The 16,639-nt window shown below is 36.0% G+C and overlaps 1 protein-coding gene across 1 annotated transcript; it reads left to right on the top strand.

The window, feature by feature from the left end:
- Positions 1-7: 7 nt before the first annotated feature.
- Positions 8-11,903, top strand: LOC117338640 (putative ankyrin repeat protein RF_0381). The gene is made up of 4 exons (XM_033899999.1): positions 8-461; positions 6,563-6,744; positions 7,640-7,793; positions 8,400-11,903. The coding sequence occupies exons 1-4, from the start codon at positions 204-206 to the stop codon at positions 9,078-9,080; spliced, it is 1,275 nt and encodes a 424-aa protein (XP_033755890.1). The 5' UTR covers positions 8-203; the 3' UTR covers positions 9,081-11,903.
- Positions 11,904-16,639: the final 4,736 nt, after the last annotated feature.

Raw genomic sequence — 16,639 nt, 5'->3', positions numbered from 1 at the left:
GTATTTTAACAATATACTTTTATACTATATTTCATCCATAACAGGGACAATGCACACATTACAAACGTTATGCTCCCTAAGATGACTTTTCTACTTTCATTTTGAATGAGAGTTCGGATGATGAAACAGAGAAGACAATGGTCTTTTGTTAGTTATCAGCAAATCTTTCCTACATAAAAGTGTACATTAGTCCTGGGCTTAAGATGCCACTTCTCTACAAAGTTGTTGACTGTGAAATTCGACCGAAACTGTATCCTGTGATTGACTTTTCGTGTCGATCGGACAATGTTGTCAACGTTGACAAAGATGTTATTTCTTTAATTGAGGCTGTTAAATCTGACGAGCTAGAGCGAGTGCGGAACTATCTGGGTGTCATAAAACAAAATAAGGCAGATATACAAAGTGTTGTCAATGGAGCAAACGATAAGCATGAAACAGCTTTGTGCTCGGCTGTTATCAAGGTTTGTATGTTCGTGGATGTGTAAACTATTATTAGTACACACGTAATCAGATGATAGACAGAGTGGGTGTTTACTAAAAAGGTAGTTCTTGGTGATCATGTCTTATTCTTGTAATTGAGAACTCTCTTGAAAAGAGGAGAGAGTCCTCACTTAAGTTAACTACAATCTGGGCTCTGGCTAATAAAACAATAAATCATTTAATTATATTTAATTGATTGGAAATTATGCTAGACTGTAAATCCACACTGAAACAGGAAATTACTGATTAAAACAAAACAAACTTTAATCACAATAAGGTTGAAAGGCCAGTTCTAACAAAGGAAAAAGTTGATTTATTACTCAACTTCTACCAAAGTGTCATTTGTCAAAAAAGAGAAAGGGAAACACTTGAGCTTGCCATACATAAAATCTCTAAAATGATTGAAATATGGCAGTGAAATATGGCAGAGTGAAATATGGCAGTGAATTATGGCAGGGAAATATGGTAAGAGTGAAATATGGTAGTGAAATATGGCAGTGAACTGCATGTAATCCATGTATGGTTACATAGAACTTCAACACATATAAATGACTAGAAAATAAGAATCCTGAATTATAGCAGCTATAACATTCCTGTTAAGTCGTCTCTGAAACACTGTAAAAACCAGAAAGCCAATATATGTATACTATGTACTATAGTTTCCCAGAAATGCTCCATAATGATCAGGGCTGTAACTTTGAAAGCAAGATTATCAAACAGCTGTGCAAAGTTGCTGGAGTTAAACTAGAAAAACTCCATACAATCAGAGACATATAGAGAGAGATTGGCTACTCTCTATTTGCCCTTATGTCTACGTGGTGGCCCCTGACCTTCCCACAATCCTTTGCGGTCACTCTGTTCAGTCTTCTCCTGACGCCATATTGGAGAAAACTTGAAAACCAGACACATAATTATCGATAATTTCTATTTGAAATCATCACCAAGATCCAATGATGTGCTTTAATTTTATTAATATCAAAGTGCAGAAGTGTTATCAATATGAAATATATCACAATTTGCTGTCAAAGTGTTTGTATTTTGAGTATGAAAGTCAAGCACACCACAGGGAAGATCGGCGTGAATCTCCAATTTTCGAAAAGTCCCTACGGATAAATGACAACAATGTGCATGATAAACAAGACCATATCCCATAAGTATGATAGTTTTTGGATAATGTAGCAACTTTTGTAGTGGCCTAAATAAATCGATGTGCTTTTTGTGTGTGTTTAAAATTGACGATGTTTTGGTCTGATGTAATGGCGGCTTAATTACAAAACTAGGAAGACGTCTAATAGGACCCAATGGATTTTCGAAAATATGGATTAATGACAACAGTGTGCATGATCAGTAAGACTATATCCCATAATTATGATAGTTTTTGGATAATGAAGTAACTTTTGTAGTGGCCTAAATAAAACGATGTGCTTTTTGTGTGTATTTAAAATTGACGATGTTTTGGTCTGACGTAATGGCGGATTAACCAGAACATGTCGAATAAGTTCCAGTACATCGATACACACATGCGCAAAGCCCAATTTACCTGTGCTCGCGTGTGTTTGATAGGGAACAAGACGCTCTCGATAAGGGATATGCTTGAGTGGTCACAAATAAAGGGAGCTACCACTTGTACGGGAAAATAGCGATGTTACTTATCTCTCTATATATGTCTCTGATACAATGTACCATCCAATGTCGAATGAGAAATGGTTCAGTGGAGAGGTTCAATAAAACACGTACTCCTAGGTATGCTTGCTACCCAGGATTCCCAGAAAAAGGATTGGAGGCCTACAATGCAACCCAAAAGGATTCCATGATGTATTCTTCACACAGACACTTTCTTTTGTTTCGGTGGCACCCAAGGTTATCGGTGGGCACCCCAGATTATTGATAGGCTCTTAGTAAGGAACTGACACTGGTCAGCAGGGTGCAGTTAATCCGAGCTCCTATGTTGGAAAACTCTGTAATAGGATGGATATAGCTTATAAAGCTGCTCAGAATGAGGCTAACAGGAATGCTCAACAGAACACAGTATAGTATGACTTGAAGGTTCGAGATTCTAAGTTTGAGACCAGGTCCTTATCAGAAAGGTACCTGTTTGGAGGGAAAGAACAAGCTAGCTGATGAGTGGAAACAGGAACCCTGTCTGGTGATTAATATCCCCAACAGTGATAATTCTATGTATGAGGTGTCACATGAAGGTTCAGGAGGTAAGAGTCGTACCTTGTACCATAACATGGTACTCCCTTTTAACTCCATTCCATTTGAAGTTCCCCTTAAGGTGCCTGTTCAAAAGCTCAGGTCAACCAAGCAGGTAGTTAGCCCTGACCTAACGTCTCGTCACACTCAGACACGGAGACTGAGTTGCTTCCCCTAAATCACCTAAGACATTTCACTAGGGACAAGACGAACCAAGAAAATTTGACAATAGACTCTAATCAAAGCCATTCTGAGCCCCCTACCTTGATCACCTGAGTGGGGAGATTCAACAAGGTTCAGAAAATAGAAAATTTGTTTCTGTGCAATAACTCAAGTTCCCTTGGGCTGATCAAACTCAAACTTAATGCAGATCTTCCTTACAACAAGTGCTTGTTTAAGAATACTTTTCAGATCCAAAGGTCAAATGTCAGGGTCAATGTTACTAAAAATAGAAAATTAGTTTTCTTGTGATAACTCTTGTGACTGTCACTCAACTTTCTGTGCAGGTGACATAAAGTGGAATTTTGAATTCCATTTTCATCGATATCTCTGCTTTGATCGATAGTTGGAGTTGGTATGGATTATCCAAACTAGTGCGATTAACTTTTTACCTGTTACCAATGTAATATGCGTTAAGCAGGTGTTTATGTAATGACAGGAGTCATTTCATCAGGGAGAGGGAGTATGTAGCCCTTGGGCACTTGGTACACATTTGTGTAAACCACATGTGTGTAACATGCGTGCAAGGACTTGTGTTAAAAGTGTCATTGCATGTGAGAGGTTTGATTCCATGCGATCCAGTGTCAACAGACATCCTATTCCTTGCACAGATCATTCTCGTCCTCCACTCCCAGTTCATTCATCGTTATGCCATTGGACAGTACACATTAATGTACAGACATTGTCGTGTAAATACACTGTATGTTCCAGTCAATGCACTATTTTTTATGTTTTATGTGTTGTAGGTCTTATTGTAAATTAAGAGTCAATCAATCTGAAGAAAGCTTGGTGTTGTTTCATTTGTTATCACCAGGGGCTACATATGTATCAAGGATGGGGATAGTAGTGTTACAGGAAACTACAGACTCTAATTACATGTCCACGAGGAATATTCACCTATCACTCAGACATAGGTGGTCTATATACATTTCTACCACAATACGCAGTGTTATTCCACTCTCAAGCCATTGTATAAATGTGCCAACTGTTGGATATACATACCGTATAGCGGGAAATTTTAGCGGGGCTTTAATTTGGCAATTTGGCGGGTCCGTATAAAGATCGCCAAAATTTAACCCGTCAAATTTTAACACCGCCAAATAAAAAGACGCGAAAATTTCAATTTCCCAAATAGTTTCCTTTCCGACCGCCATTTACCTTTGATAACTCAAGAGAGCAACGACTTGTGCGTAACGTTGGTTGTTGCCTGGCAATTGTCAGCCAAAATGCCGATAGGTACATGTAATACGAATAGTTACTGAACAACTACTCACGATATATGTATAGCAATACAAGTATGACATATATCGCATCATAATTATTTTTTGTGAAAACAAAGCCATCTACCCATACCATTCAATGAACTGATGTTAACACTTTACCTGTAGTCTCATTGTTTAACTTACCTGTATACATATACACATCATACAATAGATGACCATGGCAATATCTTACGGTTGATTAAATTCTCTTTGTCTGTTGCTTGTACACATACTCATGTATGTTTTCGTCTGAAATTTTTTGGTAATAGTTTCCGGTTTCGAGACAGAGGATCGATAATACACAACACACTTAATCAACATGAATTGAATGTATGGACATAACATAATTAGATTCTATCTCTATATATCAGTAGGTAATATATATGCTCAACGTCAAATTAAAACCCTAGAGTTAAGGGAAATCGCTAAATTTTAACTCGCCAAAATTTAACTTTCAGTTTTCATGACCAAATCGCCAAATTTTATGACCGCTAAAATTTACCGCTATACAGTATGTTATATTCCACTTGTGGAATATGACCTTCTGGTCTTTTGATTGGTCAAGAATTCGAACTTTGACCCGAGTTGCAATTGTTATTGATGTCATCAATAATCATATGACGTCACATCACCGAGTCCCAGCCATCACCGGAACACCTTATTTGCATATGCGAAATACGACTTGGCTATGTTTCCCTTTGATTCAAGCCGATATCATTGTGGTAGAAACAGGTCACACGACTCGTGTCGTTTGTAACTTAAAAAAGATAACTTACTTGTGTGAAATAAATTCCATATCCAACAACCACTCGTTGTGTAACCTCTATATATAACTTATTATATATATTATTAGCATATTCAAAACAGTGCAATTTTGACAGGAAACTGAAATCTTTAAATTTTGGATCAACAACACAATAAGAATGAGTTCATACATGTATGATGCATTGTGTTAACAATGAGATATATAACATAGTTACACAATTGATGAAGCACCCTGACCGGGCCTCAACTTGAGATCTACAGCACCTAACCGCCTGGCAAGAAATACCTACAGCTTATACAGTGACAGTATATACACCACTGTGCCACATCCATGTTTGATACGAGTATATATTATCATATATGTGATTATCTCTTTGTCTAAGAGATGAGATGGAATGTATGATATCACATCTACTGTCTGTGCTTTGACTATACATATCGCTTAATAGTTATAGAGGATTATGTATTATATAGCATTATGAGAGGTCTGATGTATAATTGGGAAATTTAGAGCTTTTATTTACTGTTAGTACTGCACATCCTTTGGTTCAACTTTTGTGTATCAGATTGGCTTTATCACTCCAGCGTTATGACGTCAGGTTTCATGCTGTTATGCATGACTAATGCATTCTCATTGCTGAACTATATACTGATCACATCTTCACAACAGTCAATTAGATATATACTGTATGCGCGACATTATTGTGACAATATTTTTAGGTCACCTGACTCTGAGACGAAGTCTCAAGTGAGCTATTCTAAACGCCTTTTGTCCGTCGTCGTCCGTCGTCCGTCCGTAAACAATTTACCTTTTCGACCTTTTCTCCAAAACCGCTTAGCCAAATTCAATGAAATTTAGCAGAAAGCTTCTATGGCTGAAGGTCAACCAAACTTGTGAATTATATGGTCCCCACCCCCCAGGGGCCTGAGGGGTGGGGCCAAAAAGGGTCAAATTGACTAAAACTTCAAAAATCTTCTTTTCTACTCTCAGATATGGTGGAATCAAACATTCTTCATAGATGGAAGGGTCTTATGATGCTTTACCAAAATTGTGAATTTCATGACCCTGGGGTCTCACGTTTGCTCCTGGGGAGGGGGTAAACTTTACTATAATTTATATAGGGAAATCACATTTTTGACTATTATTTGTTGGATTTGTATTGGAACTCATTCTAACCTGGTTAACATTATCAGCATGGGATAACAGTTTGATGGTATGCACATGTTGGCCCTGACTGAACCCCAGGGGCTGATGGGTGGGGCTAAAAAGGGTCAAATTGACTGAAATTTCAAAAATCTTCTTCTCAATACCCATATAAGATAGAATGGCCATGGCATACATGCACCTTCAGTTATTTGTTTTGTCTTGTTGGCTCAACAAAGCAGGTGTATGACACAAACTGAAGAGATTTGGTTCCATGTTATATTTTCGATATAAAACATGATTTTGGTGGATTTTGAAAACTTGATTATATTTACCTCATGATTTTTCAGATTGATTTCACAAAGTTCAAAATATTTCAAATACTTTGTACATGTTTTTATAAGCAACATTAATTTTCCCTTAGCCAAAATTCTCAAGCCCTTAAACTAGCTAGCTTACTTTGGTACAACATTATCAGTTATTTTTTATATTACAGAAAAATCTTGACATCTGCAAACTGCTAATCAACAATGGTTCTGATGTCGACCAACAAGCCAAAATTCCTCCATTTTATCTGAGGCTGTCTCCAATCAGTCAGGCTGTCATTCAAAACTCTGTCGACATTGTTAAGCTCCTTCTAAGTCATAACTGCCAAAAAGATCGAGTCGATGATTATGGGTAAGTATAAGATTGGTGTCAGTTTCTGTGATATACATGTACATATACAGGGCTTTTTTTCACTACTTTGGGAATGAGGCCTATGGCTTTGGGATTTGGAAAAAATGCCCGGCAACAGGTAAATTGGGAAAAATGGACATAATGGTAAAAATAACAAGCTAGTAGACACAAATATTGATCTATGCTAGGCTTATTTAGACTCTAGAGCATTATCTCCCTTTCTCAGGCCAGAATAACCAATAAAACGAAGACGGGACGGCACCATCTGGATTTTTAAAGACATAATTTTTTTATAGATCATTCGATTGGGAATTTTAACTTGTCGGATTGGGAAAAATATCCAATTTTGCCGTGGGGAATGGGGCCGAAATTCGGCCCCAAATCGGCCACAAAAAATGCCCTGATATACATCAAATTTCATACAATGATAAAGAACCATAATATCTCTGACAAATAGAGTTTTAGTGATTTTGGGTCAAGGTCAAGTTCACTTACTATTTTCAGTGGAGGCCAGTAGGGACATGTATTGCAACAACAATACCCGGTATGCTTGTTTAAGATATATAAGCATATAAGGGTATGTCAGAATGTGTTGATATTTTTTATATCAGTATGCTTGTTTAAGATAGGGTATGTCAGAATGTGTTGATATTCGTCTTTTACAACATTTTCATTTACTAATAATTGGCCCTAAATGCATTTTCTGTGTTCATGGGCTGTTAAGAATATAATAATTAAATGTCAACAGATGACCACGATACAAATCTCTGTTCTGTTTGTAGGAGTGTTGATAAAAGTTTTGTTAACAATGTGACATTTTGATGTACATAAACTTAAAAAAAAATCTTTGCGCAAACATCTTAACTGTATTTTTTATGTTCCTTTTGACCAACAGGAAGTCGGCCATTAGTTATGCTGTCTCCAATAACTACGTTGCTATGGTGACTTTCCTTCTTGAGTCTGGGTGTGACATCAACAGTTTCATCCCAGAGTCTGGATACTCTCTTTTACATGATGCCTGTTCTAAAGAAAACTTGGAAATTGTAAAGGTACCTATTAATTTTAAAATGTTAAATTTTGTCTGAAATATTTCTGTGATTCTCCATACGGTATTTGGAGTTGTCGTATACCACTGGATAGTTTTCGATGGAGGGGCCCAATTGGGGAAACAGGTGAGCCAGTTAATGGCCCTTTGTCTTGTTTGCGAACTGTCTCCCAGCTGGTATACCATGTTTACTGTTTATGAATATAATCACAACAAGATGTGAATCTTATCTTAATACCTACTTTAATACACAACTCTGGGCATAATCATGTAAAATGTGCAGTATTGGTATTGAGATTCAAACTGGTTTTAATGCCAAAAAAAAAAAAAAATTAAAGATCCTTTGACCTTCAGTTAATGTCAGTGATATGAACATAATGCATAATCAGTGTATCATACTAATTCCTAATATAAAATGATCAACAGTCAGAGTAAATTATAATCAGTGTATCAAACTAATTCCTTATGTAAAATTATCAACAGTCAGAGTAATTTAATGTCCTATTAATTAAAGAGTAGATCTAATGCTGAGAGAAGCAGACCATGAGAGTATGACCTGGAACATTGGTAATATATTTAACAGGTATACAAGTTACTTGTTTTGTTACAGATTCTGCTGAAGTGGGGAGCTGATCCCAGTGCTCTTGAGGTGAAAGAACGTACAACTCCTGGATTTTTTACAAACAAAATAGAAATTCATCAGCAGTTGATTAACTTTGGAAGTGACATTAATGCAGCCAGTCGGTCAGGTGAAACTGTTTTACACATGGCCATTATACATGGAAATGTACAGCTTGTTGAATTCCTCCTAAAGCATGGTGCTTTCATGAATGCTAGGCATGTCAAGTTTTTATACTCTACAGGAAACCTTCTATGTAAAGTAACTTTCCAGGATCCTCTGGAGCTTGCAGCAGAGCAGCATTACTTCAATATATGTCAAGTTCTGGTACAACATGGATGCATTACTGAACAGCCTCATTCTGAAAATAAGGAATTGTGGTGTCGGTTGCTTAACAGTCGAGACAACGACTTACTGTTAACATTGTTGTATGATTGTCTCCCCTTGTCATCCAGAGACGTTAGAAGGTCAGATTTAAAAGTTCTCTGGCAAGATATCATTGACCTCAGACCACAGGTCCCTAAGGGTGTTCCAGACTTGAAGGCGTTGTGCCGTTTCAAATTACGAAAACATCTGAAGGAGCTTTGTTTAGGACGTAGTATAAGTGGTTCCATCACACGTCTACCTCTACCTCCCATCTTAAAGGAGTATGTAATGCTCCGTGTCTTCTGAGTATTTCTGCATAATAGTTTTACATTAGTTACATTAGTTCTACATTGAATATATACTCAAGAGAGATTGAAGTTATGGGTGATGTTTTTATAGACTATCAGGATTTTAGTTTTCATAATGCTCAGGATTTTTTTTTTTACTGAACTGTTTGATTCAACAATACACATATAGCTTTCGCTTGTGAATGTTTACATAATGCTTAAACTACTAAGAGTGATAAATTGTTATTGCATTTAATTTCCAGCCTGCTATAGTGTGTAAATTATCTTATATCTGTGTAAATGTGCTCCCCTTTAAACCTTAATACCAATTACCGTTAGGTTTCTCCATTTTTGCATTACTTAAAAAGAAATCAATTTCATATCAGTTTCTATACATGTAGACTGTGCTTTTAAAAAAAATGTCAAAAGGAATCAAATCTTCATTTGAGATTGTTGAAAGAACACAACTTAGAAGTGTTATACATAGGTTCTTGGATTAACAGATTTTGTGTAAATTTTATTATAGAGTTTATGATCGTCCACTACACTTGGTGCTTGTAATTTCTTTTAAAATATGACATAATTTACAAACTAGGTATATTATATTGATTTGGACAAGTATAAACCTGTGTATTCTTCCAGTATACCGTACTTTGGGATATTTTGGCGTTTTTTGCTCAAAATAGGGTGGTTAAATATTGGTGCGTCAAATTTTGGCATTAACCATCATGTGTGCTAATTTTTGGCACTTACCTGTAGTTATGTAATTGATTTGTTTTTTCATTACGCTACGAAAGTCTACATATTTAGAAGCCATGTCGCATGGACACGTACAAAAGGATTAAAAGCTCTGTGGCTAAGTGACAGGATTCGATCACCTACCTGAGATATAGCCTTTGTTTTAATTGGTATTTTCTGAGAACATCCCATCAGTATAAGCCTTTTGTATTTCGTCTCACCTGGTTGCACAGAAAAACAGTCCTTGCTTTGTAAGTTACACAAGTAAATCGATCGATCGAGACCGGACTTTTCCTTGAGTACAGCTAATACAACAATCAGTATGAAAACATCGTGAATGAAATTTATGACACATTTAGATGAAACATACCTTAATTGACGCGTTTTTATCAAAAAACAATTTCCATCACACATTAACACAGATCGCAGAAGCTAGTAATGAGTATGTAGTAATTGAACGGAAAGACGGTTGCTATAATCCGGATATTGTTCTGACGAATTTTTTCGTGAGATTTTGGTGTGTTTAATTTTGGCTCATTCACCCCAGGCACCAAATAAACCAAAATATAACCACATCCAAAATATCCCAAAGTACGGTAATATACTGGACACCTGTGTATTATTTGGGTATAATATACTGGACACCTGTGTATTATTTGGGTATAATCTATTGGACACCTGTGTATTATTTGGGTATATCATACTGGACACCTGTGTATTCTTCCAGTATAATATACTGGACACCTGTGTATTATTTGGGTATATTATACTGGATACCTGTGTATTATTTGGGTATAATATACTGGACACCTGTGTATTATTTGGGTATAATATACTGGACATGTGTATTATTTGGGTATAATATACTGGACACCTGTGTATTATTTGGGTATAATATACTGGACATGTGTATTCTTTCACTGTGATGTTCAGGAATGTAATGTACAGAAACATATTTAATTGTAGATCATTGAAATTCCAGTGTTAATAAATCATGAGGTACGATGATGTACATTGTATTACTGTATTTCTCTGGTGGTAAGCCCATAAGCTACACATAAACTTTGACTAAACATTGAGTGGTTTTATGGCAGTAAAATAAGAAATAAAACTTATTATTAGAATATTCACTGAACTGCAATGTAAATGGATGTGCTTATTACCAGGTATGGGCTTATAGTTACCGGTAGGTAATTATAGCATGTATGCATACTTTAATTTTTGTGCCAAAATTGATGCATTGCATATTTCATACTTATGTTATGGAATTAATGTTCTTTGAAGAATTCGCACATTCAATGAATGTTATGCTTCTGTTTACAATGTGTATTAGGTGCTAAAATTAAGATAATTATATATATATAATGTAGACCTTTTGGAAATCCATGCTACACAAATCGTAATTTGTTCCTTGGAGACAGGTACTGAGTATTGTCCTATTGGTGTTTCTGACTGGTATAAAGACAAAACAGATATTTTATTGTCACCAATGTTTGTTACCAATGTTTGTCATTACAATATAAAAGGCCTTCATTATAATTTTGTTGCCATTTATTTCATTTACCACATTGCTTATCAAACTTATTTTTGCTTCTCCTTTTTTTGCCATGTATTCGTCTATATGTATTTACAAACACTGTGTCTATCTATCATGGAATTAGTTTTTCTAGTTCCTTGCTCAAATTATTCTTGTAAAATTCAAAAGTCATTCATGTTTTTTTTCATCAGTTCTAGTATGGTCATGTTCACCTGTTCTTTTTGTTATTTCGCAATTTTTCAAAACTAATGGAAAGATATTTCTTAAATTTCTGTGTGGCTCCCCTTGCCACTTTGATTGCATGTTTTGAAAATTGACAAAACTGTTACATCACTGTAGGTGTCATCTTAGATTCTTAGAGCTAAACAGTGTTATCTCTTTACGGGACATACGGGATGGATCCTACTGAAATTTGAATTGTATGATAGCTTGGTGCATGATGCATATTTGAAATGGAGACTGATAGGAAAAAAGATGGCTGCCATCTTTGACTTTGATTGACCCGAAGGGTCAGGATGACCTATAGCCATCGTGCTTCGTCCGTCGTCGTGCGCCATGCGCCGTCCGCCGTGCGCCGTCCGTAAACTTTTCACATTGCAATCTTCTCAAGTTTCAACAGTGGGATTGAGCTGAAACTTGCCAGAAACGATTCTGAGATGGTCCTGACCAAGTGTTGTTATTTTTCGGGTCGGTCCGAAATCCAAGATGGCGGCATAGCTGCCATCTTGAAAAACACTTTCAAAACTTCTTCTCAAGTTCCAACAGTGCTATTAAGCTGAAACTTGCCAGAAATGATCCTGAAATGATCCCGACCAAGTGTTGTTATTTTTCGGGTCGGTCCGAAATCCAAGATGACGCCATAGCCGCCATCTTGAAAAACACATTTTAAACTTCTTCTCAAGTTCCACTGGTGCCATTGAGCTGAAACTTGCCAGAAATGATCCTGATACGATCCCGACCAAGTGTTGTTATTTTTTGGGTCGGTCCGAAATCCAAGATGGCCACCATAGTGGCCATCTTGAAAAACACATTTTAAACTTCTCAAGTTCCACTGGTGCCATTGAGCTGAAACTTGCCTGAAATGATTCTGATATGATCCCGACCAAGTGTTGTTATTTATTGGGTCGGTCTGAACTCTAAGATGGCCACCATGGCCAACATCGCCACTATATACTTGCTACAGAGAATACATACTACAATAATATAAGGGTCTCTAATTTGGAGTCAGATGACCTTTAAGGCCCTTGGGCCTCTTATTTAATTTGATACTGACAGGAAGTTAAGATGAAAAATATGGAAGACAGACATCAGAAACAATAAAATGTCTGTAGGATGATAAGATATAAATGGAGAATGGTGATCAAGATCTCTCTAGCATCTCTTGTAATATTTGTATCATATTATGCTTTTTTCATTGCTTTCAGTTTTTGAATTTTAACTTTTTGGAGTCTTTCCTCACTCTAAGTCATTTGATATATACATGTCTTTACATCATCTTATCTGGTCAAACAAAACATAGTCTCCATATAGAAGGGGTGTGGCATATAGACCCTGAATTTGAAGCTTGTACAGTGAGAGTTGAGGATCTTTGTCTCAAAATTTGTAGATGTGTACATATAATACTGGCAGAGCATTGGGTTTGAGAATCTGGACATTCCCTAGCTGTGTGACACGGTCTGTAGTATTGGGTTTGAGAATCTGGCCATGCCCCTGTGTGACATGGTCTGTATATTTGTACATATAATACTGGCAGAGTATTCGGTTTGAGAATCTGGCCATGCCCCTGTGTGACACGGTCTGTATATTCGTACATATAAGACAGGCAGAGTATTGGGTTTGATATAAGAAATAGTCATAGACTTTATGGACATTTGGTGAGGTCAATATGGTGTTGCCCTTGGTTAATATTTTAGATTCTACCATGTCAGTGTACCACCATATTAACCATATCAAAAGTCCTTAATTTCTATATTACCGGCAGATATGAACCTTGTTTGCAAGAGGTGGAATTACATTAAATATTTATCTTGAATTTACATTTTGACATCCATCAACCATCGTGACATCACAATAATTATAACGTCATAAATGCAATGTTGACTTGATGTTTCTAAAAATAAAAATATCAGTCAATATCTCAAAATATTTACTTCCACATGACCGTGCTTATAGCCAATGAGAATATATATCACTGTTGTTAATCATTTCAGCATATTTCATGTGATATGTATTTTATATATTGTGTGTTATATTGTAATAATTGATGATGTGTTCCTGTCAGATAACTAGTCAATACTGGGCCACATATAAATGTCAGATGGTTATCAAGGAAATATTGTGTAGAAGTTATATAGACTAAACTAACAAATAAAACAAAAGAATCATCAGAAATTCCAGAATATCCAGATTGTTTTAATCTATTAAAATGCTTGTCAGTTAATGATTAGTGAAGTTGGGCATTTTTATGCATTTACTGGAAACTGAAATATTTTACACATTGTAATACACATTTACTGTAATTATCATTCACTAGGCGAACCAACTTCTAGCTTACTTTTGAGTTAGTTGGTTGGTTGATAGGGGGAAGGGGGCATGATAGCAAGCATGGGCTTATTCCTTGATGAAGATAAGAGTATTTTTACTGATGCATTGTCAGATACACACAGTCAGTGTGGACAACCATACCCTACACTTATCACAAGTGTAGCCTATATAGCTAGTGTAATGTGACCCACCTTGGGTATCTGACAATGTACTGACAGAGGTAATCATGTATCAATGAAATACATGTAGTAAAATTATTATTACTTTGCATGTTATTATAAAAAGATATATAATGTTATTGGGAGACAAGTGTGGTTTTATATTTGTGTTCAAACTCATTAAGCATACAGTAGATTGTAAGCAAGAGATTTAACTGTTTATAATTGATTATAATACTTGATGATAAATACTCTGTCAAATGAGGGAGCAGTCACACCAAACTTGCTCATTCCAGACTTTATATATCCAAGGATACCGCCTTAATTAGTTGTGTGAATTTGTATAATTTGGTGCTTAATGCTTTACCTAACCTATATCATTTAAATATTGTTTGTAAAACTTTTTATTGGAAATGTTGACCCTGATGTTATATTTTTAAATACTTCAATTTCATCAGGTGACAGTTGTACAGTATCTGTCAGCAGAGACATATATACATGTATGTCTCTGCTGTCAGTCATTACTTGTCTTCCTTAGAAATGTCTGTGATCATTTGAAGTGAGGTATAATTGCTATCATATGATCTCGGAGCTGCATGATCACCATATAAGATTATTGGGTTATTGGGTAATTTTTTTGTGGTAGTGAATTTTCATATTTTGACCCTAAATATATGTTTTCTCTCTGTATTAATTGCTGGCCAGGATTTCCTTAAAGATTTTCATAAAAGAGTTTTACCAACATGCAAGCATGACATAGATACAGTAATAAGTAGTAATCTCAGCAGAGATGGCTTTCCCTCATTTCTGAACGGGTGTATTCCCTACCCCATTTACCATGGGTATCGTAACTCTAATGTATGTAACTCCAATGGTTAGAGTGTTAATCTTAAGTTAATTGGTCGTGGGTTTTGAGTCTCTGTCTGGTCATTGCAATTTTCCCTTTCCTTTTACACAGAAATATGAGTAAAAAGTCTGTAAATAAACTATATTTTATGTTGTACCAGTCATGTAATTTCTGCATCAGTACCAATTCTGCAAGATTAAACAAACATTAACACACTTTAAAAGTTATCCACAATATAGCACAAGGTAAAAGAATATATCACATTTGTTTGCTGTGCATATTACCCTGTTGTAGTAGCTAGTGGCTACCTCACAGAGAAAAAATTGAGAGTCCTTTTGTATGTTGTCTAGAGCAATTACAGGGTAATTTGTCTTTCCCAAAGACACAACTGTAACAGCACAGGATGGCCCATAATATCTCAGCTTCCTAAGAAACACAAAACACTTGGGGTAGGGGTTGAACATTCCCTGATCAGACTGTCCTCAATACTTCAGGGGTTATGATCATATATTTACATTTGCTCGGCATTTCCCCATTGACACAATACTAAGAGGCAGTTGCCACCATATGCCTATAACACCCAGTGCCTCAGGCTATAACACCCAATATTTACATTTGGTGTGGCAATGCCCTTATATATTACTAGTAAATCCCTACCAAAAGCAGCTTCATCTATGAGAGTATAACTGAAGTTGCCCTGAGGGCGTATGAATATCTCACTTGCAAAAAATTGTAAACAAAGCAGTAATTTTTTTTATTTTTGCGATTCATTAATAGAACGTAAATATAAGCGATAAACTGCCTAGATGCGGCAGACCTACTGGTATAACTGCCACATGTGTCACAGACAAACAATCATGGTGCGCTAGTGCGCACCATTCAGTTTGTCTGTGACACATGTGGCAGTTATACCAGTAGGTCTGCCGCATCTAGGCAGTTTATTGCTTAAGTGGATCATGTGACATTAAAAAAGGCAGGATTTTTTTATGTTGGTTTATTATTTTATTTTTCTAAGTTGACGAAAATGTTAATACAATGTAAATATAAGTATTGAACAGTGGTTTTAATGTTGTTATAGTCGATATGGCAGCAAGATGTATGATTGGCAAATGTAGGGTTCCCATGCCATTTGCCCACCATACATCTTGCTGCCATATCGACTATAACAACTTTAAAACCACTGTTCATTGCTTAAATATGCACTCTTCACTGAAAGAGAGCTTATTTGATCATTGTCACTGGCCGAGTATCGAGGATGCGATGAGACCTTCACCTGAGATTTGATTAGACTGATGCTCTATACTGACTCAGTTATTGTGGCTGCTCTTTTCTTGGGACTCCTGAACCTAATACCAAGATATACACCAGAAAGTTAGCGAGAAATAGAATTTGTATTAGAAACGTGCCATGAATAACTATGGGAATTTTTGAAAACCCATATTACAGTGTGTGGTATGACCTTGGTATATATTTATTAGTGATTATGTATATGTAAATGAATGTCTTTGTCAAAAGTTTTCTACAATGGACTACAGGGTAACATCTTTTAAAGTTGATAAAACAGATAATGTACGTGTGTATAAAGAGTTGAGATGTTCCAGGATAGGGGCGATTAGACATTAAATTTAGGATTTATTCCATTATTTTTTATTTTAAACTCAACAAAAGTTTAAATGATATACCTGGTACATGTAATATAGTAAAGAGACTTAGTACCAATCTGTCCAATGTCTTCAATTTTTTTCTACGAAATA

Source organism: Pecten maximus, chromosome 11 (assembly GCF_902652985.1).
Source record: "Pecten maximus chromosome 11, xPecMax1.1, whole genome shotgun sequence".
Lineage (NCBI taxonomy): Eukaryota > Metazoa > Mollusca > Bivalvia > Pectinida > Pectinidae > Pecten > Pecten maximus.
The sequence above is the reverse complement of the archived record's forward strand: the minus strand, read 5'-3'. Positions and strand labels throughout refer to the sequence as shown.